At 37.5% G+C, this 24,637-nt stretch overlaps 1 protein-coding gene across 1 annotated transcript in view; it reads left to right on the top strand.

Annotated features, from left to right (window-relative positions):
* NAF1 (nuclear assembly factor 1 ribonucleoprotein) overlaps positions 1-24,637 on the top strand; it is a 45,505-nt gene that overhangs the window by 15,454 nt on the left and 5,414 nt on the right. The window contains exons 3-7 of the mRNA XM_061164098.1: positions 7,366-7,459; positions 13,031-13,113; positions 17,151-17,311; positions 20,005-20,056; positions 21,041-21,143. Coding sequence (XP_061020081.1) covers positions 7,366-7,459; positions 13,031-13,113; positions 17,151-17,311; positions 20,005-20,056; positions 21,041-21,143 — 493 coding nt within the window. The remainder of the gene's footprint in view (positions 1-7,365; positions 7,460-13,030; positions 13,114-17,150; positions 17,312-20,004; positions 20,057-21,040; positions 21,144-24,637) is intronic.

The following is a 24,637-nucleotide window of genomic DNA, read 5'->3' on the forward strand; positions in this document are numbered from 1 at the left end:
GACATTTGGTAAAGTTTAACAGTTATCATTTCTTATTTAAAAAAAAGACAGAAATAGGAATATATGGATACTTTTCTTAACCTTATTAAAAAAAATCCCAATCAAAATGCATTCTTATACTTGCCATTTGAAACATTCCTGATAGAGATATACGCCCACGATCATGACACTTGCTTGACATTTGTATTGTAGTCATACCAACCACGGTTATTTGAACAGTGCAAAATACAATGTGCTAATATTGAAAAGTAGGGGAACTTATTTTTTTGAAAATGTGGTAATAGAATGACTACGCAAGAAAAGCACTAGACGTGAATTTCAGCATGATACTGTGTTCATGTAGTTTTATTTTATTTTTTGATAAGAATACTTTTATGATTAATTGTTTAATTGAAGGATAATTGCTTTACAGAATTTTGTTGTTTTCGGTCAAGCATCGGCATGAATCACCCATAGTTATATGTATGTCCCCTCCCTTTTGAACCTCCCTCCCATCTCCCTCCCCATCCCACCCCTCTAGGTTGTTAAGAGCCCCTGTTTGACTTCCCTGAGACAGAATGCAAAGTCCCATTGGCTGTTTTACATATGGAAATGTGTTTCCAAAGTGAAACTAAAGTAAGGAAAAGAACAATTTTTCAAAACTGATCTTGTTATAAAGGTCTTTATAAATGTGATACAAGGTTAAAATTAAAAAAAAAAAAGGAAAGATATATTTGGGAGATAAGGGAGTGGATATTTGCTGTATAGTTGATAACCGGCAAATGTTCTTAAAAACCCCAAATTTTCTTACAAACTGATAAAAAGATAAATGTTTCAGAAGAACTATATGTAAAGTATACAGACAATTCATAAATACATTCAGATAGCCAGGAAGCATGTTGTCCTGGTTAATAAAGAAATTTAGATTTAAGGCAGGATACTATTTTGGACCTATTGGATGGGCAAAAGTTTGCTTCTGAGTGATGGCATTGATAATAGGAAAATACCTTCATACATCATTCATGGAAGTGTGCATTGATGCAGCCTTTTTGAAAGGAGATTTAGCAGTATTTGTCAAAATTAAAGATGTTTATACCTTTGGATCTAGCAGTTCCACTTAGAATTTATCATGAGAATTGCACAAAAGTATGTATTAAAGAATGTGCATTGTATCATTTTGTGTAATAATAAAAATTAAAACTGTGCAGATTATTATATAGGATGATTGGTATACTAAGTTATATATAGTCCATCTATATAGTCGAACACCATAAGAATTTAAATAAAATAGATACTTATTTTTTGTAGAAAGATGTGCAAGATATAACATGAAAAGGATAGCTTATATTACAATATGGATATTTTATTTGAATGAGACATATTAAAGTTAAATGTAAAGTTTGTGTCTGCCTAGGAAACATTTGAAAGACTGTTAACAGCTATCTATGGAGAGGAATTGGAAGAAGGTTGAAAGGAATAGGGTAGGGGAGACTTTTGCTTTTTTTTTTATTTGCTTTTTATTTTTTAAATGTATTTGCTGTTCATGTTTTAAATATTCTTGTATTCTTCTGTAGTACTGAAGTTTTTATTAAAAAAAAAAAAACAGGAACATGTGTAACTTTTATATTTAAAGTTTTTATACTTAAAGTTAAAAATGATCAGAATAGTACCAGAGTTTCGGTTTGGATCAAAACATAATTATATTGCACCAGCCTTTATTCCTCCTTATAAAAAATAAAAAATAAGGAGCCTTCCATTTTGTAGTCAAAAATAGCATTTATTTATTGAGAATAGCATTGGTTTGTGTCCTAAGTGTTACTGGCATGCGATCTGCCCTCCTACCTGTTTTGGATGTTCCCATAAAAGATCTAAAAGCCTTTCTGCTTTTCTTCCTTTCCTCTACCTACAAACTCCTGGCTTTATTTAACCAGCAGGCTTTATTACATTCTAAAAGTAATGAAACATTTTGCTCTATACCTTACTGTAATTTGGTGAAATAGCTAGCAGTTTTCATCTTTGTGTGACTGCATTACTGTTGTTAGGTCACTGAGTCGTATCTGACTCTTTCTGACCCCATGGATTGCTGCACGCCAGACTTCCCTGTCCTTCATCATCTCCCAGAGTTTGCTAAGACTCATGTCAGTTGAGTCAGTGATGCCATCCAACCATCTCTTATCCTCTGTCATCCCCTTCTCTTGCCTTCAATCTTTCCCAGCATCAGGGTCTTTTCTAATGAGTCAGCTCTTCCAGTCAGGTGACCACAGTATTGGATCTTGAGCATCAGACCTTCCAATGAATATTCAGGACTGACTTCCGTTAGGATTGACTGGTTTGATCTCTTCGCAGTCCAAGAGACTCCCAAGAGTCTTCTCCAACACAATTCTAAAGCTTCAGTTCTTCAGTGCTCAGCCTTCTTCATGGTCCAACTCTCACATCCATACATGAGTACTAGAAAAACCATAGCTTTGACTAGACGGACCTTTGTGGGCAGAGTAGTGTCTCTGATTTTTAATATGCTGTCTAGGTTTGTGATAGTTTTTCCTCCCAAGTGTCTTTTAATTTCATGGCAGCAGTCACCATCTGCAGGGGTTTGGGAGCCCAAGAAAATAAAGTCTCTTACTGTTTCCATTGTTGCCCCATCTATTTGCCATGAAGTGATGGGACCAGATGCCATGATCTTCGTTTTTTGAATGTTGAGTTTTAAGCCAACTTTTTCACTCTCCTCTTTCACTTTCATCAAGAGGCTCTTTAGTTCTTACCTTTCTGCCATCAGGGTGGTGTCATCTGCAAATCTGAGGTTATTGATACTTCTTCCATCATTCTTGATTCCAGCTTGTGCTTCATCCAGCCTGGCATTTCGCATGATGTACTCTGCGTATAAGTTAAATAAGCAGAGTGACAGTGTACAGCTTTGATGTACTTCTTTCCCAATTTGGAATCAATCTGTTGTTCCATGTTCGGTTCTAACTGTTGGTTCTTGACCTGTATACATGTTTCTCAGGAGGCAAGTAAGGTGGTCTTGTATTCCCATCTCTTTAAGAATTTTCCGCAGTTTGTTGTGTTCCACAGAGTCAAAGGGTTTAGCACAGTCAATGAAGCAGAAGTAGATGTTTTTCTGGAGCTCCCTTGCTTTTTCTGTGATTTTAGCAGTTGATCTCTGGTTCCTCTGCCTTTTCTAAAATCAGCTTGAACTCTGGAAGTTCTCAGTGCATGTACTGTTGTTGCCTAGCTTGGAGAATTTTGAGCATTACTTTGCTAGCGTGTGGAGTGAGTGCAATTGTGCAGTAGCTTGAGGATTCTTTGGTATTGCCAAAATAGGTATTGCCTGTTCTCTGGTAATCCCTTTCTTTGGGATTGGAATGAACACTTAACTTTTCCAATCCTGTGACCACTGCTGAGTTTTCCAAATTTGCTGGCATAGTGAGTGCAGCACTTTTAACAGCATCATCTATTTGAAATAGGTCAACTGAAATTGCATCACCTCTACTGGCTTTGTTCATAGTGATGCTTCCTAAGGCCCACTTGACTTTGCACTCCAGGGTGTTTGGTTCTAGGTGAGTGATCACACCTTTGTGGTTATATGGGTCATGAAGATCTTTTTTGTAGAGCTCATCTATGTATTCTTGCCACCTCTTCTTAATATCGTCTGCTTCTGTTAGGTCCATACCATTTCTGTTCTTTATTTGCCCATCTTTGCATGAAATGTTCCTTTGGTATCTCTGATTTTCTTGAAGAGATCCCTAGTCTTTCCCATTCTGTTATTTCCTTTGTTTCTTCTCATTGATCAGTTAGGAAGGCTTTCTTATCTCTGCTTGCTAGTCTTTGGAACTCTGCATTCAGATGGATTTATCTTTCCTTTTCTCCTCTGCCTTTTGCTTGTTGTCTTTTCTCAGCTATTTTAAGGCCTCCTAAGACAACCATTTTGCCTTTTTGTGTTTCTTCTTGGAGATGGTTTTGATCACCACCTCCTGTACTTTGTTATGAACCTGCATCCATAGTTCATCAGGCACTCTATCAGATCTAATCCCTTGAATCTATTTGTCACTTCCACTGTATAATTGTAAGGGATTTGATTATGTCATACCTGAATGGCTTTGTGGTTTTCCTTATGTCCGTCAATTTAAGTCTGAATTTTGCAATAAGGAGTTCTTGATCTGAGCCACAGTCAGCTCCTGGTCTTGTTTTTGCTGACTGTATAGAGCTTCTCCATCTTTGGCTGCAAAGAATATAATCAGTCTGATTTCGGTGTTGACCATCTGGTGATGTCCATGTGTAGAGTCGTCTCTTGTGTTGTTGGAAGAGGTTGTTTGCTAAGACCAGTGCATTCTCTTGGCGAAACTGTTAGCCTTTGTCCTGCTTCATTTTATACTCTCCAAGGTCAAATTTGCCTGCTACTCCAGGTATCTCTTGACTTCCTACTTTTGCATTCCAGTCACCTATGATGAAATGGCATCTTTTTTTGGTGTTTGTTCTAGAAAGTCTGTAGGTCATCAAAAAACTGTTCAACATCAACTTCTTTGTCATTAGTGGTTGGCACATAAGCTTGAATTACTGTGATGTTGAATGGTTTGCCTTGAGAACAAATAGAAATCATTCTGTCGTTTCTGAGATTGCATCCAAATACTCTATTTTGGACTCTCTCTTTTGACTATGATGGCTACTCCATTTCTTCTAAGGGATTCTTGCCCACAGTAGTAGGTCGTCTGAATTAAATTTGCCCATTCCCATCCATTTTAATTCACTGATTCCTAAAATGTTGATGTTCACTTTTGCCATCTTCTGTTTGACCTCTTCCGATTTCCTTGATTCATGAAACTAACATTCCAGGTTCTTATGCATATTGTTCTTTTACACCATTTGACTTTACTTTCACCACCAGACACATCCACAACTGGGCATCCTTTCCACTTTGGTCAACCTCTCATTCCTTCTGGAGCTCTTTCTTTGCACTTCTCCAGTGGCATATTGGGCACCTACTGACCTGGGGAGTTCATCTTTCAGTGTCACATCTTTTTGCCTTTTCATACTGTTCATGGGTTTCTCAAGGCAAGAATGCTGAAGTGGTTTGCCATTGCCTTCTCCAGTGGACCACGTTTTGTCAGACCTCTCCACCATGACCCGTCTGTCTGGTGGCCCTCCACGGCTGGCTCATAGTTATCATTGTGTTAGACAATGCTGTGGTCCATGTGGTCCGTTTGGTTAGTTTTCTGTCATTGTGGTTTTCATTTGTCTGCTCTCTGATGGAGAAGGATTAGGATTGTGGAAGCTTCCTGATGGGAGGGACTTGCCGTGTGGCAAACTGGGTCTTGCTCTGATGGGATGGGCCATGCTTCCTAAATCTTTAATCCAATTTTCTGCAAATGGTGGGGCTGAGTCCCTCCCTGTATGGTAGGGGTAATGGCAGTAATGGTGACATCCTTCAAAAGCACCTCTGTCAGCATGCCTGGACTCCCAGGACTGTTGTATTCTGTGCCCTTTACCCTGTGGCAGGCCACTGTCAAACCCATGTCTGCCAGAGACTCCTGGGCACTCCCAGGCAAGTCTGGTTCTGTCTCTTGGGGTCACTGTTCCTTTCTCCTGGGTCCTGGTGTGCACAAGGTTTTGTTTGAGCTTTTCAAGAGTCTGTTTCCCCTGTACTGTGGTAATTCTATAACCGAATCCCACTGGCCTTCAAAGTCAAATTCTCTGTGGGTTCTCTGTCCTTTTGCCAGATCCCCAGGTTGGGTAATCTGTTGTGGGACCTAGAACTTTTTGCAACAGGGCAAGAACTCTTTGGAATAGTGTGAGAACTCCTTAGTATAATTGGTCTCTAGTTTGTGGGTCGTCAGCTCGGAGGCTCTGTGTTGGGGCTAATGGCAGCCTCCTTCAGGAGGACTTAATGCCACATACTGGACCTCCCAGGTCTGCTGCAGCCAGAGCTGCTACATTAGAAAATGCCAATCACCACTCATAAGAGGTGCCGTTCCCAGAGCCCATGTGAGACCCATGTCAGCCCTCAGTATTATACAGTTCTCTAGTTACATATTTAACAGGGTGTGGGGTTTCTGCTTAACTTGGAACTTCTTAAACAAGATTGTCCTGTCACATTTACCAATTTGTTCTAAAAGCTGAACTCCCTTCTCTATTCTGATACACACCCTGTTTGAGCACTTTCATACCACGGTCTTACCTAGAGAAGGATTCCATATTTAATATGATAAAATGACAAGTAGTTGTCCTTTCCCTAGAAGTACTCAGAAAGATTCTGATATGTAAAATATAGTCATTTCCTTTAACACAGGCCAGAGTAACCATAGAGAGGTAAGTCTTCTGCGCTGAGTTGGTTGAGATCCTCAGTGTGCTCTTCATAACTAGTCCTTGATCAGAAAGCAGCATCCGCAGAAGAAAGTTATGCTTCAGTTCCGGTTGGGTGATTTTTGTTAAAAACCTCAACTGGAGATCCTGTAGAGGAAAATGAGTACCTGAGATATGCTCATCTAAAATGCTCTGTATGATTTAGGTTTTCCTGTCTTTTTAAACAGTTCTCCAAAAGTCATCTTTTCTTTCCCAGACTTAACCCTAATATACCATTAATAGGATCTTTGCACTTTCCTTAAGCCCTTCTTAGGGAAAAACTTTGCTGGGAGAGTCAGTTGTTATCATTTGACAAAGGTGAACAGAAAGCTCTGTTTATTTAATTTAAAATCTAAGGTCTGCTTTCTTAGATTTTTCTTCAGCATCCTCTCCACTTCAATATCTAGTTTCTGTAGCAACTGACAAACAGTTAGCACCTGGGTCAGAATGTAAAGAAATTTGGTTTTAACCTAGACAGGGAAGAAGATAATCAGGCAACAGCTTCACAGCTTCTTGAGCTGAAACTTAGTACATTGTTTCCAGGAATTATTTATTTTGTCTTGAAGAGACTAGAAATTCGTCTTCTTTTCACACACAGACTTAGAAAAGTTAGCTGTTCCTCTGTTAAATTGTTTAATCATAGTTAAATTAATTAACTAACCACATTAAGACAGATCAGAGAACTCTCCTGTGGAGAAATCAGAGCCAATAGAATTAATTTTCTTCAAGTGGAACGTCTCTGGGAGTTATTTTATATTATCTCTTTTAGGATGATCTCTTGTTCAAGTTGATTGGAAAAATTGAGAGTGGTATTTAGGTCTGTGTTATGGGTTAGGGTGTAGATACTAGATCTCTTGAATCACTTAGGTGAGGAGATGTTGAAGGGGGGAGAAATGCTCAGACACTAGAAAGGATGATATCCAAGAGATGATAAATACTTAATGTCACATCTCAGAAATAGATGCAGCACACTACATGGAAACTGTCCTTTTTAAAAAAAAAAAAGTTAAGTCCTTGAAGCTGGAGGAAGATTACTGCATTTTTATATTACAGGAACTACCTTCTGTTGAAGAACTCACTATTGTTCTGCCTGAAGATATTGAATTAAAGCCTCTTGGGATGGTTTCAAGTATTATTGAACAATTAGGTATGTATATATTTTTATTAATATTAATAAATTACAATTTATATCCAAGCATATACTAATAATCAAAGACTTACGGGTAGGGAATTTTCTCCAAAATATGTAATAATACTTCATTTTATAGCTGTTAGGTTTGAACAGATAAATTCAGCTTTTACTTACACAAGTAGTACATAAATACAGTGTCTTTTTAAAAATTTAAAGTGTGCTTTTACTGACATAGAAATTTCTCTCAAATTTATTTGAATGATACATGTGTTTTCTATTGCTGTTAAGTTGCTACAGATTTAGTGGTTTAAAACAACACATTTATTACTTTGCAGTACTGTGGGCCAGAAGTGTGATGGGTCTCACTGGCTAAAATCAAGGGGTCCTTCAGGGGCAAGTTGCTCTCTGGAGGATCTGAGGGAGAATGCATTTCTTGACCTTTTCCAGCATCTGGAGGTCTCTCACATTCCTTTGCTCATGGCCCCCTCCCTTCATTTTCACAGTCCATAATGTAGCGTCTCGCTGACCTTCTCTATTGTCACATTTTCCTCTGATGGATCACCACAGACTGGAAAGATTCTCTGCTTCTAAGGACTCCTTAGATTGAGCCTACCCACTGTTAACCGGGGTAATGCACTGCAAGGTGCTTAGCCTTATTCACATCAGCAAAGTCTCTCTTTTTAATACAAAATAGCATTTACAGGTTCAGGGATATGGGTGTGTGGATATCTTTTTTTGTGGTTAGAGAGCAGTTACTCTGCCTACTGCTTTTGATTTTATCTTACAAACAAGTAAATTAGAAGGTTCTATGGTTTTAACACCGACATTAACGTCATGAAATATGAACCCATTGGAGTATATGGGAATTAAATTTTACAGCTTTCTTTTAGCCCCAAGATATGATGTCAGTACATGAGAGACTTTGAAATTAATGTTGTTACTATTAACTCTAGTAAGTGACACCAAAAAATAGGACTCCAAGTTGACAAAGTCATAGGATTTTTTAACTGAGAAAAGGGCCTAAATGGTCCACCAGTCCTTAGTTTATGACTTAAGGGACATAGAAGAATTTGAGTCACTTGCTCCTGTGATCTGTCATATAATCAATCAGTGATAGAAATGAAAATTTAGCTTTTGATCTTTTTTAAAAAATTCTTTTTTTAAATTTTTTTTAATACCGAAAGCATTTTGTACTGGGGTATAGCCAGTTAACAGTGTTCTAGTATTTCCAGGTGACCAGGGAAGGGACTCAGCCATTCATACACCTGTATGCTTTCTCCCCCAAATCCCACTCCCATCCAAGCTGCCACATCACAGTGAGCAGAGTCTTACGTGCTCTACAGCAGATCTTTGTTCGTTGTCCATTTTAAATACAGCAGTTTGTACATGACTTTCCCAAAGCCCCTAACTATCCCTTCTCCCCAGGCAATCATAAGTTCGTTTTCTAAGTCTGTAAGTCTCTTTCTGTTTTATAAGTAAGTTCATTTGTATCATTTCTTTTTAAACTCCGCTTATAAGGGATGTCATATGATAATTCTCCTTCTCTGACTTCACTCAGTATGACATTCTCTAGGTCCATCCAAGTTGCTGCAAATGACATTATTTCATTCTTTTTAATAGTTGAGTAATATTCCATTGAATATATGTACCACATCTTCTTTATCCATTCCTCTGTGAATGAACATTTAGGTTGCTTCCATGTCTTGGCTTTTGTAAACAGCGCTGCAGTGAACATTGGGATGCATGCATCTTTTGGGGCCATGTTTTTCTCTGGATATGTGCCCAGGAGTGGAATTGCAGGGTCATTGAAACCATGATTAAAAATCTTCCAGCAAACAAAAGTTCAGGACATGACAGCTTCACAGGTGAATTTTATCAAACATTGAGAGAAGAGTTAACACCTATCCTTCTCAAACTGTTCTTAATTGTCTGTATCACTATTTTAAAAAATAATTCTTTCTTGTAATTTGGCAATTTATTAATGAAAATTCCAATTAAATGAAACTTTTTTATAAAAATCGTAATTACTAAAATTCTTTACATGATTCTTGAATCATTACATTTAATATCTTTTGGTATTTAATAATATACAAAAATAAATCAGAAAGGTAATTTCTTGATTACATAGTGTGAGTCAACTGTTTATTGGACTTGATGTGTATAGAAAAAATTTAGGTCAGAATGGTTATTCTCCTGGGAAAGAAAAGTAAATTATGTGATACATAAGAAATAATGCTTTTTAAAGATACTATTTTGACTAACGTGTCCTAATAGACTAACAAAATTCTCAACCTGGTGGGAATAGAGATGAATGAATCAGACAGAGCACGTGCTGATATAGAACATGCTTGTTACACATTCTGTTTTGAAAACGTAAAACATGTAACATTATTTGGACCTTTTACAAAAAGGAAAATAACATTAAATATCAGTCAGCTAGGTTGAGGTGATAGTTCTGTGTGGGTTTGACCATACGATCATGTTAAAAATCTCTTATGTACTCTTTTCTTCAGTTCACAGTCGCTCAGTCATGTCCGACTCTTTGTGACCCCATGGACTGCAGCATGCCAGGCTTCCCTGTCCATCACCAACCGCTGGAGCTTACTCAGACTCATGGCAGTTGAGTCGGTGATGCCATCCTCTGTCGTCCTCTTCTCCCGCCTTCAATCTTTCCCAGCATCAGGGTCTTTTCCAATGAGTCAGTTCTTCCCATCAGGTGGCCAAAGTATTGGAATTTCAGCTTCAGCATCAGTCCTTCCAATGAACACCCAGGACTGACCTCCTTCGGGATGGACTGGTTGGATCTCCTTGCAGTCCAAGGGACTCTCAAGTGTCTTCTCCAACACCACAGTTCAAAACCATCAATTCTTCAGCACTCAGCTTTCTTTATAGTCCAGATCTCGAATCCATACATGACTACTGGAAAAGCCATAGCTTTGACTAGATGGACCTTTGTTGGCAAAGTAATGTCTCTGCTTTTTAATATTATGTCTAAGTTGGTCATAACTTTTCTTCCAAGGAGTAAGTGTCTTTTAATTTCATGGCTGCAGTCACCATCTGCAGTGATTTTGAGCCCCCCAAAATAAAGTCTGCCACTGTTTCCATTGTTTCCCCATCTATTTCCCATGAAGTGATGGGACCAGATGCCATGATCTTAGTTTCTGAATGTTGAGCTCTAAGCCAACTTTTTCACTCTCCTCTTTCACTTTCATCAAGAGGCTCTTTAGTTCTTCTTTAGTTTCTGCCATAAGGGTGGTGTCATCTGCCTATCGAAGGTTATTGATATTTCTCCCGGCAATCTTGATTCCAGCTTATGCTTCATCCAGCCCAGCATTTCTCATGATGTACTCTGCATGTAAGTTAAATAACCAGGGTGGCAATATATAGCCTTGATGTATGTACTCCTTTTCTGATTTGGAACCTGTCTGTTGATGCATGTCCAGTTCTAACTGTTACTTCTTGACCTGCATACAAATTTCTCAGAAGACAGGTTAGGTGGTCTGATATTCCCATCTCTTTAAGAATTTTCCACAGTTTGTTGTAATCCACATAGTCAAAGGCTTTTATGTAGTCAATAAAGCAGAAAAAGATGTTTTTCTGCAGTTCTCTTGCTTTTTCATGATCCAGTGGATGTTGCCAATTTGATCTCTGATTCCTCTGCCTTTTCTAAGTCCTACTTGAACATCTGGAATTTCACATTTCATGTACTGTTGAAGCCTGGCTTGGCGACTTTTGAGCATTACTTTGCTAGCATGTGAGATGTGTGTGGTAGTGTGAATATTCTTTGGCATTTCCTTCCTTTTGGATTGGAATGAAAACTTACCTTTTCCAGTCCTGTGACCAGTGCTGAGTTTTCCAAATTTGCTGGCATATTGAGTGCAGCACTTTCACAGCATCATCTTTCAGGATGTGAAATAGCTCAACTATTGAAATCACCTCCACTAGCTTTGTTCATGGTGATGCTTCCTAAGGCCCACTTGGCTTCACATTCCAGGATGCCTGGCTCTAGGTGAATGTTCACACCATCGTGGTTATCTGGGTCATGAAGAACTTTTTTTAGAATTCTGTGTATTCTTGCCACCTCTTCTTTATATCTTCTGCTTCTGTTAGGTCCATATCATTTCTGTCCTTTATTGTGTCCTATCTTTGCATGAAATGTTCCCTTGGTATCTCCAATTTATTTCAAGAAATCTCTAGCCTTTCCCACTTTATTGTTTTCCTCTATTTCTTTGCATTGATCACTGAGAAAGGCTTTCTTATCTCTCCTTGCTATTCTTTGAAACTCTGCATTCAAATGGGTATATCTTTCCTTTTCTCCTTCACCTTTTGCATCTTTTCTTTTCTCAGCTATTTGTAAGTACTCCTCAGACAACCATTTTGCCTTTTTGCAATTTTGGGCGGGGGGGGGGTTGGTCTTGATCTTTGTGTCCTGTGCAATGTCACGAACCTCCAGCCATAGTTCTTCAGGTACTCTTAGCTTTCTATCAAATGTGAGGATTTTGAATTAGGTAGTTTTTAATTTTCATGTAATTTGGCCCTGGGAAATTCTGTCATTATTCAGTATTATTATCAATCTTTGTCATCTTTATTTGAGAGGCATCCAATTCAAAACTTGTTGCCCATTCCTTAGTGCATGTTCCAACTTAGAAGTACTAACTCTTGAAATTAATTGGGATACAATTGAAAATCCTTGAATGGATTTTAATAATCAACTGATATTTCATTTCCCAAGTGGAGATGGCATTATCTGTGTAATGTGACAGAGTATTTTTGTTTGTTGCTTTAATTTTCTAAGAATCCTGTGTGTCTGTGTGAATATATATGTGTGTGTGTTTTCGTTTTGCTGTTGTAGATTGTTGGTTTGACATTTGTGGCGCTTAGAAGAACAGGAGAATGTGCTAGACTGAAGTGATAATGCTTTTTGTCTTTTTGTTTATTTATTAATTGGAGGCTAATTACAATATGGTAGTGGTTTTTGCCATGCATTGACATGAATCAGCCATGGGTGTACATGTGTCCCCCAGCCTGAACCCCCCTCTCACCTCCCTCCATCCCATCCTTCAGGGTTGTCCCAGTGCACCCAGGAGCCACATTACTGGGAGCTCTATCATTCTTTCTTCATCTGTTCAGAGGAAAATGTTTTTGTGAAGTCTTTAACTTTTTCGTATATCGGTATGTAATCAGTAATTTGCAGAAAAGGATTTCTAGGGTGAGAAAGATGACTAATTTCTTCTAAAATAGGAGTTATGTGACTAAATGTGATTATTATTTTTTGGATAAAAATTGCTTGAGAAAATGTACACAGCTTGACTTTGTTGACTTTTGACTAATGGGTAATTCCAACTTTCCATGAGATTTTGTACTTTAATCTTTTTTCCCAGAATTGTAGCTTTCGTATAAAAGAAAAAAATGTAGAATATATTTCCTTATGCTACTTGTTTATCCAGGAGAAATAGTTACCAAGGTATATTATCCCACCTTAAATTTCATTTTAAATTATGTGGGAATTAAAGCCTAAATACTGGTTTGAATTCTGCATTATCTTCTGATTAAATCTTGAAATTATCTATTTTGTTTCATTTTCAGTAATAATTGAATCTATGACTAACGTACCTCCAGTTAATGAGGAGACTGTAATTTTTAAGACTGATCGACAGGCAGCAGGAAAGGTTTGTAAAACAAAACTCAAATTCTACTAATTACCCTGTTTCTTTGTTGATTGCATTTTCTGACTTTAATATCTTAAGTTTATTAGTTTTAGTATGTGAGCAATCGAGAGCTCTCAAATTTTAGTACATTCCTGATTTTCTTCAGTAATTTGTGTCTGTCTGTAAATTGGTTTAATTTGTTGCTGTTGTTGTACAGAATTTTTTTCCTGACATTTGTCAGATTCTTTGTCAGGCAGTGTGTCTGTGTTTTGAATAAGACACAGTTCTTCCAGATACTCAATTGGGTGCAGGAGGCTTTCCAATGCATAGTAGTTCATAAACCTTTTTGCTTTGTGTGGCCCTTTGTATAGTGGCTCTTGAAACTTTTTAGACTTTGACTTCCTCACGTGGAAGCTGAGAGTGGAGTCTTTCAAATGGAAAAAGTTTTCGGTGATACCAGTAAAGTGTCACTATAAGCACTTTCTGGGGAATTGTGAATATGTACTTTAGTACCATCATAAGATTAGGTCCCTTTTAACATCCTTACATGCAGGGAACAATCCTGCATGCTGCATGTCTGCATTTTACCCAACAAATATATAATTCTGAGTGGTCATCGGAGGATAAAATCTTCCAAGATGAAGAATATATATATCAACCAAGTATTCTCTTTCTGGCAGCAGGGACAGAGTTTTATTCACCTTGGGATATTCCACTATGTTTAGTTAGAGTCCTTTGTAGATTATATGGGCTAAGTAGATAAGCATTGAGTTGATAACAGACAATTGAGAAACCAGATGTTGTCTCCGGAGAAAACTTTTTGGGGTTTAGTTTTTCCTAGATAAGTGACAGTTGACATCTTTTTTATTTTAAGAAATAGAATTAATTTGTATTTAATCAGAAAAAATCATTTATTTTGAATTATATTATTAGAACAACTCACATAATTTTCCCTTTTTGAGCCTTTTCCTGCTGTTCCATTCTGACACAGATTAGAAAGGGATTCGGCTTTTATGAGGGTTATCACCCTGCACTGCCTACTTTTTAGGTTGACAGACTAAATTTACCAAAATAAATGAGTCTCTTAGAATTGCAAAGCAGTCAGTGACAAAATTAATTGGAGTCCAGAGCTAATCCTTTTTGGCAGTCTTTGAAAAAGTTTGTGAAGAGAAGAAAGGCTTTAATACCTGAAGGGTGGTGTTGACTTTTCTCCCTTTCAAAGACTTAGGCTTAATACTTTTGTTTCAAGTATGGGTCTCAGTACTTTTGGTTCAGAGGAAGAAGTACTGAAATACAGAATAAACCCTGTTTACTGCTGGTACCTTTGTAAGGGACTAGAGAGACTCCAGGGGCTTAGCCGGGGAAGCTATTGAGAGAGAGGAGTGGAGGTGAGTGGCGATGGCTGGGGCAGGAGCTCTTGAGCACAGGGATGCTGCTGTACCTCATGGGGAGACCCGGGAGAAGAGACTAGGGAGACACAATTCCTGCTTTTCTGACTGGATTAAAACTGATTATTTCCATGATTCCTTTTATTTATGGCATCCTTCCTTTTCCCTCTCCTTTTCAGTAACAGTAATAATCAGCTACAGTGTCAAATATCCTCTGTGTCTTTTTAAATTCACTGAAACTGTAAGGAAATAGAATTACCCTCATTTATTCAGAAATCACGATAGCTAAAAAAGAGCAAAATGCAGTTTATAACACAGGTGGTCTGATTTTTTTTGCCCCCCTCCCATCTCCTTCTTTGTTTCCCACTGATTTAAAGGAGGGCAAGTTCAGATTTGAAATTCTGCCTTTTGCACCTTAATCCTAGAAAAGGTTAGTTCCTATCAATAATTAATGAATGAATTCCATTTTTAATGTTGAATTCTTATATTAGGGAATTTTTAAAACACTACCAACTTATGCCACCTATAAGTTGGATTTCTTGATCATTTTCTCTACATTTAATTTTGAGCATTTGTTCGAGCATTTGTTGTTTTTTGTTTTACTTTTTAACAAATGAGGACTTTTCAGTCAATCAGCAACTGAGGATGTAATAAAATAGGTACTTTCAATGGAGTTGATTTAAATTGCTATTTGGAGCATTATTTAGTAATTTGCATCGAGTTTTAGTAGTAATCATACTCTTGGCTTTGATGGTTCCATCTCTTACAAACTAGTTTTCAGTAATTCTGAAATACAGAGATTTACGGATAAAGGTGTTCATTATGGCATCATTTCTGAACAAATTGGGAGCTTGTCTCAGTATTCTACAATATAAGATATGTTAAATTCTGCTAGATCTATAAAGGAGTGTTAAATAGCCACAGAAATTATATATTATGAAAAATATATTTAACATGAAAAAAAACTAAAAGAAACTTTAGGCTTTAAAAGGGAGTAATAGATCAGTGGAACAGGATAGAAAGCCGGAAAATAAGCTCATGCACTTATGGTCAATTAATTTACGATGAAAGAGGCAAGAATATGCAATGAAGAAAAGACAGTCTCTTTAGTAAGTGGGAAATCTGGACAGCTATATGTAAAGATTGAAGTTAGAACATTCTGTAACACCATGTTGCAAAAGTAAAGTCAGAATAGATTGAAGACCTAAATACAAGACAGGATATGATCAAACTTTTAAAGGAAAATATGGGCAGAACCCTCTTTGACATAAATCACAGCAGTGTTTGCTTTAGCTCTGTCTCATAGAGTAATGGAAGGAAAGACAAAAATAAGCAAAAGGGACCTGATCAAACTTAAAAGCTTTTACACATTAAAGGAAATCATAGACAAAACAAAAAACCTATAGACTGGGAGAAAATATTTGCAAATTATGCTACCAATGGGATTCATTTCCAAAATACAGAAATAGCTCATACAGGTCAATATCAAACAACCCAATCAAAAATGAGCAGAAGACCTAAATAGACATTTTTCTAAAGAAGACATACAGATGGCTAATAGGCACATGAAAAGATGCTCAATATCTCTAATCATTGGAGAAATTCAGGTCAACATATACACAATGGAATATTACTCAGTTATCAAAAAGAATGCATTTGAATCAGTTTTAATGAGGGGGATGAAACTGGAGCCTCTTATACAGAGCGAAGTAAGTCAGAAAGAAAAACACCAATACAGTATATTATAACGCATATATATGGAATTTAGAAAGAGGGTAATGATGACCCTATATGCGAGAGAGCAAAGAGATACAGATGTAAAAAACAGACTTTTGACTCTGGGAGAAGGCAAGAGTGGGATGATTTGAGAGAATAGCATTGAAACATGTATATTGTCATATGTGAAACAGATCGCCAGTCCAGGTTCGATGCATGAGACAGGGTGCTCGGGGCTGGTGCACTGGGATGACCCAGAGGGATGGGATGGGGAGGGAGGTGGGAGGGGGGTTCAGGATGGGGAACACATGTACACCCATGGCGGATTCATGTGACTGTATGGCAGAAACCACCACAGTATTGTAAAGTAATTAGCCTCCAATTAAAATAAATAAATTAAAAAAAAAAAAACTACAATGAGGTATTACCTCATACCAGTCAGAATGGCCATCACTAGAAAGTCTGTAAATGATTAAAGGTGGAGAGGGTGTGGAGTAAACGGATCTCTCTTTCACTGTTGGTGGAAATGTAAATTGGTGCAGCCCCTATGGACAGTGGTATGGAGGTTCCTTAAAAATCTGTAGAGTTAGTGTATGATCTGGCAGTCTTATTTCTGAGTGTCTGTCCAGAGAAAACTATAATTTGCAAAGGTACATGTACGCCAGAGTTCATAGCAGCACTATTTACAGTGGCCAAGACATGGAAGCCACTTACATGTCCACTGACAGATGACTGGAATCTGAAAAATCACACACACACAGTATTGGCTTCTGTTTTATGTTTTGGTCAAGAGACTTGTGGGATCTTAACTTCCCAAGCAGGAATTCAACCTGCACCCTCTGCATTGGAAGGTGAAGGCTTAACCACTGGCCTGCCAGGGAAGTCCCAATAGTACTAACTTTTGAAGTCCTTATTTTACTGTCAAAGGAGAACTTTGTTTCTTCTCTTTTATAGATATTTGAGATATTTGGACCTGTTGCACATCCGTTTTATGTATTACGGTTTAATTCTTCAGAGCATATTGAAAATAAAGGTATTAAAATAAAAGACACTATGTATTTTGCTCCATCAATGAAAGACTTCACCCAGTATATATTCACAGAGAAGCTTAAACAGTAAGTACTTTATTGGCATATTACTTCTTTGCTTATCTAGTGTTTGTGTTTTAGGAGTAGTGATGTAGTTTCTTGCAGTTAAGATGGTATCTGTCTTCCAAAGAGCTCATTTGTCTTCCTGGTAACATCTCTGAAAGCTAATGTTGTTATCAGGTTTTACAAGGTAGAGATCATTTGTGTTTTTTGCCCAAAATGGCATGAGCAACTGGTAAGAGCACATTTGGGCCATATACATTTTCTGAATTTTAACTCATTATCTTTTCCATTATATACTTTCCTGCATATATGGGCTACAACTTTACCATTTTAAAGAAAGATTTCTTTGGGTTGCATTCATAAGCTTCACTATTTAATGCAACTTTATAATTCTTGAAAAAAGAAAATGAATAAATTTTAGGTTGCTTATAAATTGTACATTTATAGAAGAACATATTTATGTGTTACGTATCAAGCTGCGATTAACAGACTTGACTTAACCAGCAAACCAGTGGTCTCTATTCTATCTGTAAATGTGCTGTATGATATCCTGTGGTGTGTACCTGGTGATATTTCTTGTTTCCACTGACGAACTGTATATTTGTCAGGTATAAATTTTGCCGCCAGGTGTTAGCTGTAGAGCTATTTATATCAGACTTGTTATTATAATTACATAATTAATTTTTACACAAACCAATGGCATATGAATTAAAGTAAAATGACTTTTTCTGTAAATGTAAACTGAATGCTTTGGAAAGATGTAGTAAATATGAACCAATAAAATGTTGCCCAGTTAGGAGTGGAGGAAAATACTGCAAAGGATTGGGGAAGAGATCTTAAATCTGAAAAGATTTTGTGCTCAATTTGACACAAAAGTCCCTTTGAAATCTAGCTGTCTTTCAGTTTGAAACTTGAAAAACAGGTGAAGCATTTGGAAATCTCTGAAATGAGATGAACATTTTGTTCCTGATAATTTGTTAAAACTCATGTTTAAGAAAACACAGAAGTACCTGCAGGAACTTAAGTTGTTCTTCAGGCTGTGTAAGGTTAATTTTTCTAAATAACCATTAACATGAAAGGTGAGTTAAATATAGCAAAGTTATAAAAATTTTAGTATGCTTTAAAATCATGCCTTAAATATTTAGCATTTCGTTCTGTTTGAATATTAAGTTGTTGCTTTGGATATTCCATATATTAGCTTTTAACGGGTAAAATATTTTAGCTTAAAATTGAAGAGATTTTTCTGAAGATGTCTTTAGATAGATGTAGAAGCTGTCTTTGTTCTGATTTGCAAGAACAAGAATTTTTGTCTTTTTTTGCAAAGAAAGAATAAGAAACTAAAGAATCAGGAAATTGAGCCCACTCTGCAGAAGCCCCACCTGATGAAGTCCGTTCTGTTCTAGACTGCATTTTTTCTGTTGGTCAAGGGAACTCCTTTGCCTTTGAGACGGAGAAGTTGAACTTCTCTCCAGCTTACCTGCTTTTAGTTGGGTTATTTTAATCTTAGCTTCCCATGAACTTACTCTTGTTAACGGTGCTGTTGGAAATGTTGCTTGTTCTTTTGTGTAGTAGTTTTTGATTTTCTGTGGTAATGCCCCCGTTAGGGAACTTTTCCCATTTCTGTCTTTAGAAGATTTCATTCTAAGGTCAGTGTAGGCTGTTGAGATGGCATCCATGCTAAAAGGAACCCTGGAGCTATGATAAATGCATGGGTAGAAGATAATAACTAAAAATGGGAAAAGTCATTGATAATGCTTTATGTATAATAACAGAATTCCAAATTAAAACAGTAGAGCAGACTCAGAAAAAAAGATTTCCTGTTGTGTGAGCCCACAGACATCTGTAAATTGATTTTAATGGATTAATGGATTAATTAATTCCTGGGAGTTTAGTTTATTTTTGAGATTTGGTGTCAAACAATGAGGACAACATCTACTCCTAATACTTTGTAATATTTTAATGTAATTGAATAACAAATATTGTCAAACTGTGAAATCAGGATCAAACAGATACAATTAAAAATGAGCTGTCAGAAATTTTAGTCATAATAGATCTACGTGCTTTTGTCGGTCATAGAGTATAAAACTTTTCACCAAAAAGACTTAGTGTCCTGTAGGATCTTCACAACTCCTCCTCCTCAAACTCTAGATGCCTTTGTCTCACCCTCTGCTCTGAGAGTCACTCTTGGAGCAAGCCTTGCTTACTCATGGAGGATCATTGATAATTCTCAGGTGAATCAAGGAAGAAGCATTTCATGTTGTGATCTCTGTTGTTGAACCTGTAAAGTCTTACACAAGGAAATGCCTCCTTGTGTATTCCCTCTTTGTGTCCTTGGCACCTGGAACATCTGACTGTGGTCTTGGATAGGTATTTACTGAGGAGGTTTATGAGCTGAGCTCAGGTGTTATGACAGTATCAGTGAGAGTCAAGAGCTCCTGGAGCTGCTGAAGAACTGCAGAACCACCTTGCCCTGCACAGCGTGGGGTCGGCTTCTTGTTCTGATCTCTACTCCTAATATATTGGTGTGCTCTTCCCACATCGTCTTAAATAAGAACACAGAAATGCGCCTCTATTCTTTTCTCTTATTGTCTTATATATTGTGAATTAAGATTGAGCTTAGGTCTTTTGCTTTTTTATTTTCCATGCTGTTAGGTTATAAGCATTTAACAGAATCTTAGTAAGTACTTTGACCCTTTGAACTTTGTTTGTTCCCCTAGGGATAGGGGATCAGATGCATCATGGAAGAATGATCAAGAACCACCACCAGAGGTAAGTGTCTTTTCACACAGTATTTGAGAAAGGAAGACAGGACTTAGTCTCATACATCCCTCATTCTTGACCTGAAGGATGTCCTCGAAACTGCTCACTAGTCACACTGCTTTCTGCCAGCCTGCGTGCTCTCCGCTCCCTCAGATGCCTTTTATACCTCACAATTAGTTTGTGGTCATTTCAGAAAAAAATATTTTCACTCACATTTTAATTATTATCAGATTTTCATTTTCCTTATAGTGTCCTGTTTTTATCAATTTTGTTGATACCTGGTAAAGGCAAAATTATCATTTAAAATAATTTTTTTTTAGTTAGTAAATTCACCACATGGGATGTGAAGACATTTATTGATGGTACTTTTAATAAGCTGCTTTTCTTTTGAAGGTAGAAAACAATTACAGTGTACCTACTTCTCCATTTTTTACAGTATACTGACCTTCCTAAAAAGAGTGTTCTTTTTCTTGTCAGCAATAATATTTTATATTTCAAAGTAGCTTGACATATATGGTCTTTATTAAAACATGAAAATTAGAGCAATGAGTATATACATTCTTAAAAATAGCATGAATTTATACTTTTGTATTTTTATTTTATAAAAGAAAAATACATTTATAAGAATTTTTCAATGCACTCAGAAGTTCTGATGAAGTTTCTCAGTTTTGTAAATTCTTGATATTTATAGATTTAACTTTGGTCATTGTAGATGTTCTAAAGCAGTGCTAAAGGTTCATGATCTGTGTTAATTTGTGATTTTGCTGAAGCTGTGTGAGTCAAGGAATGCCCACTTAAAGGATTATGTAGTCAGAAGCAGTCCTGTTTTAGCATCCACGTTGCCACGGGGTTATGCCTTCTGATTTGTGTCATGTGTACATGTATTAACTTTCAGGGTCACTTAAATAAGTGCTTTATTCTCTTTACCTCTGATAATGTACCACTGAGTTGGTAAATGCATATGACATAAATCTGTCTATTTTTTTGTGTAAGGCCTTGGATTTCAGTGATGATGAAAAGGAAAAAGAAGCCAAACAGAGGAAAAAATCTCAGATTCAAGGTCGGAAAAAATTCAGATCTGAATTTAATGAAACTGGTGAGTTAAATGTAGAAAATGCGCATGCATGTTAAGTCTCTTCTGTTGTGTCCGACTTTTGCAACCCCAGGTACTGGAACCTGTTAGGCTCCTCTGTCCATAGGATTTTCCAGGAAAGAATACTAGAGTGGGTTGCCATGCCCTCCTCAACGTTCAGTTCAGTTCAGTCACTCACTCGTGTCTGACTCTTCGCAACTCCATGGACTGCAGCATGCCAGGCTTCCCTGTCCATCACCAACTCCCAGAGTTCACTCAAACTCTTGACAATTGAGTTGGTGATGCCATCCAACCATCTCATCCTCTTTGGTCCCCTTCTCCTGCCTTCAGTCTTTCTCAGCCTCAGTCTTTTTTCACATCAGGTGAAGAGTTAGTTTTTCACATCAGGTGGCAAAAGTATTGGAGTTTCAGCTTCAGCATCAGTCCTTCCAATGAATATTCAGGACTGATTTCCTTTAGGGTGGACTGGTTGGATCTCCTTGTAGTCCAAGGGACTCTCAAGAGTCTTCTCCAACACCACAGCTCAAAAGCATCAGTTCTTCGGTGCTCAGCTTTCTTTATAGTCCAACTCTCACATCCATGCACGACTACTGGAAAAACCATAGTCTGTGGAAAAACCACAGACCTTTGTTGGCAAAGGAATGTGTCTGCTTTTTAATATGCTATCTAGGTTGGTCATAGCTTCTAAGGAGCAAGTGTCTTTTTTTCATGGCTGCAGTCACCATCTGCAGTGATTTTGGAGCCCAAAAAAATAAAGTGTCACTGTTTCCACTGTTTCCCCATCTATTTGCCGTGAAGTGATGGGACCGGATGCCATGATCTTAGTTTTCTGAATGTTGAGTTTTAAGCCAACTTTTTGACTCTCCTCTTTCACTTTCATCAAGAGGCTCTTTAGTTCTTTTCTTTCTGCCATAAGGGTAGTGTCATCTACATATTTGAGGTTATTGATATTTCTCCCAGCAGTCTTGATTCCAGCTTGTGCTTCATCCAGTCCAGCATTTTTCATGATGTACTCTGCATATAAGTTAAATAAGCATGGTGACAGTATACAGTCTTGACGTACTCCTTTTCCTATTTGGAATCAGTCTGTTGTCCCATGTCCCGTTCCAACTGTTGCTTCTTGACAGGTCAGGTGGTCTGGTATTCCCATCTCTTTAAGAATATTCCACAGTTTGTTGTGATCCACACAGTCAAAGGCTTTGGCATAGTTAATAAAGCAGAAGTAGATGTTTTTCTGTAACTTTCTTGCTTTTTCCATGTTCCACTGATGTTGGCAATTTGAACTCTGTTTCCTCTGCCTTTTCTAAATACAGCTTGAACATCTGGAAGTTCACGGTTCACATACTGTTGAAGCCTGGCTTGGAGAATTTTGAGCATTACTTTGCTGGCGGGTGAGATGAGTGCAGTTCTGTGGTAGTTTGAGCATTCTTTGACACTCTTCAGTATAGTATATAGTAGTTTTTAATCTTCATTTACATCTATATAAATTCCTCAGTAATAAAACTGAGGGAAATATCTAAGGGTTTTCTCGTACTTTCTGGCATCTGCCAGCATTGGAGGCATCACACAGCTTGGGGTGTGGTTAGGAGAGGCACAAGGGACACTCGGGTGGTTTTCAAGCTTGTGGGTGTAAAAATGGTCCGTTGGGGTAAAAGGTCAAAGAATCATTTGTGCTTATCAGTCTTTTTTTTTTTTTTTCTTCAAGAAACCTGTTTGCTTCCATTTTTAGAATTAAATGATATGGTGCTTAAGCTAAAATCAAGGTGTTTTGTCTGCTGTTGACACCAGTGCAGTCACAGAAGAAGGTCCTCATGTTGCTTTTTTATATCCACACCCACTTCCTTCCTTCTTCCTCTTCCTCAACTCCCGACAGCCACTCATCTGTGTGCCATTTCTGTGATACATTTTGTCCTGTCAAGAATGGTTTATATAAATTATCAGTTGGGTTTTGTTACTGAGCATATTTTTCTGGAGATTATCTAGATTGTTGTATGTATTAAGTTTTTTTTATTTTCATTCCAGGGTGGTGGTCTGTGGCATGAATATACTGCAGGTGGTTTAACCATTCATCCATTTAAGGGCATTTGTGTTGTTTACAGTTTGGGGTATTATGAATAAAGCTGCTTTATACATTTGTGCACAGATTTTTATATGAACACAAATTTTCACATTTCTCTGGGATAAATGTCCAAGAGTACAGTTGGGTCATATAACACAGTTGACAAGTGAACAACTTTGGGGTTAGAGGCACTGACATCCCCCTCCCTTCCATGCAGTTGAAAATCTGTATGACTTACAGTTGGCCCTCTGTATCCCTGGCTATATATCCGTGGATTCAGCCAACCATGGATTGTATAGTATGTTTTTATTGAGAAAAATCTGCTTAAAGGTGGACCTGTGTAGTTCAAACCTGTGTTATTTAGGGGCCCACTGTAGTTACATGTTTAGTTTCTTGAGAGTCTGTCATATTGTTTGCCGTGTGGCTTTACCACTTTACATTCTTATCACTAGTGTATGAGTGGCCCAGTTTGTCTGCATTCTCACCAGCATCTGTCATTGTCATCATTTTTTATCTTAGCCATTCTAATAAGTATGTAGTGATACATAGTTTTGATTTTAACTTGCATTTTTCTAATGGCTAGTGATATTGACCATCTTTCCTTGTGTTCATTTGCTATCTATATCCCTTCAATGCTTTTTTGTTCATACTGTGCCCATTTTCTAATTGTATTTCTGCTTTACTCTTGAGTTATGAGAGTTTGTATTTAATTGCTAGTATTTCTTTTCTTTTTTTTTTTTTTTATTATTATTATTTTTTTTTTCCAGTGGGTTTTGTCATACATTGATATGAATCAGCCATGGATTTACATGTATTCCCAATCCCGATCCCCCCTCCCACCTCCCTCTCCACCCGATTCCTCTGGGTCTTCCCAGTGCACCAGGCCGGAGCACTTGTCTCGTGCATCCCACCTGGGCTGGTGATCTGTTTCACCATAGATAGTATACATGCTGTTCTTTTGAAATATCCCACCCTCACATTCTCCCACAAAGTTCAAAAGTCTGTTCTGTATTTCTGTGTCTCTTTTTCTGTTCTGCATATAAGGTTATCGTTATCACCTTTCTAAATTCCATATACATGTGTCAGTATGCTGTAATGTTCTTTATCTTTCTGGCTTACTTCACTCTGTATAAGGGGCTCCAGCTTCATCCATCTCATTAGGACTGGTTCAAATGAATTCTTTTTAATGGCTGAGTAATATTCCATGGTGTATATGTACCACAGCTTCCTTATCCATTCATCTGCTGATGGGCATCTAGGTTGCTTCCATGTCCTGGCTATTATAAACAGTGCTGCGATGAACATTGGGGTGCACGTGTCTCTTTCAGATCTGGTTTCCTCAGTGTGTATGCCCAGAAGTGGGCATATGGGTCATATGGCAGTTCTATTTCCAGTTTTTTAAGGAATCTCCACACTGTTTTCCATAGTGGCTGTACTA

This window comes from Dama dama, chromosome 17, assembly GCF_033118175.1.
Source record: "Dama dama isolate Ldn47 chromosome 17, ASM3311817v1, whole genome shotgun sequence".
In the NCBI taxonomy this organism is placed as follows: Eukaryota; Metazoa; Chordata; class Mammalia; order Artiodactyla; family Cervidae; genus Dama; species Dama dama.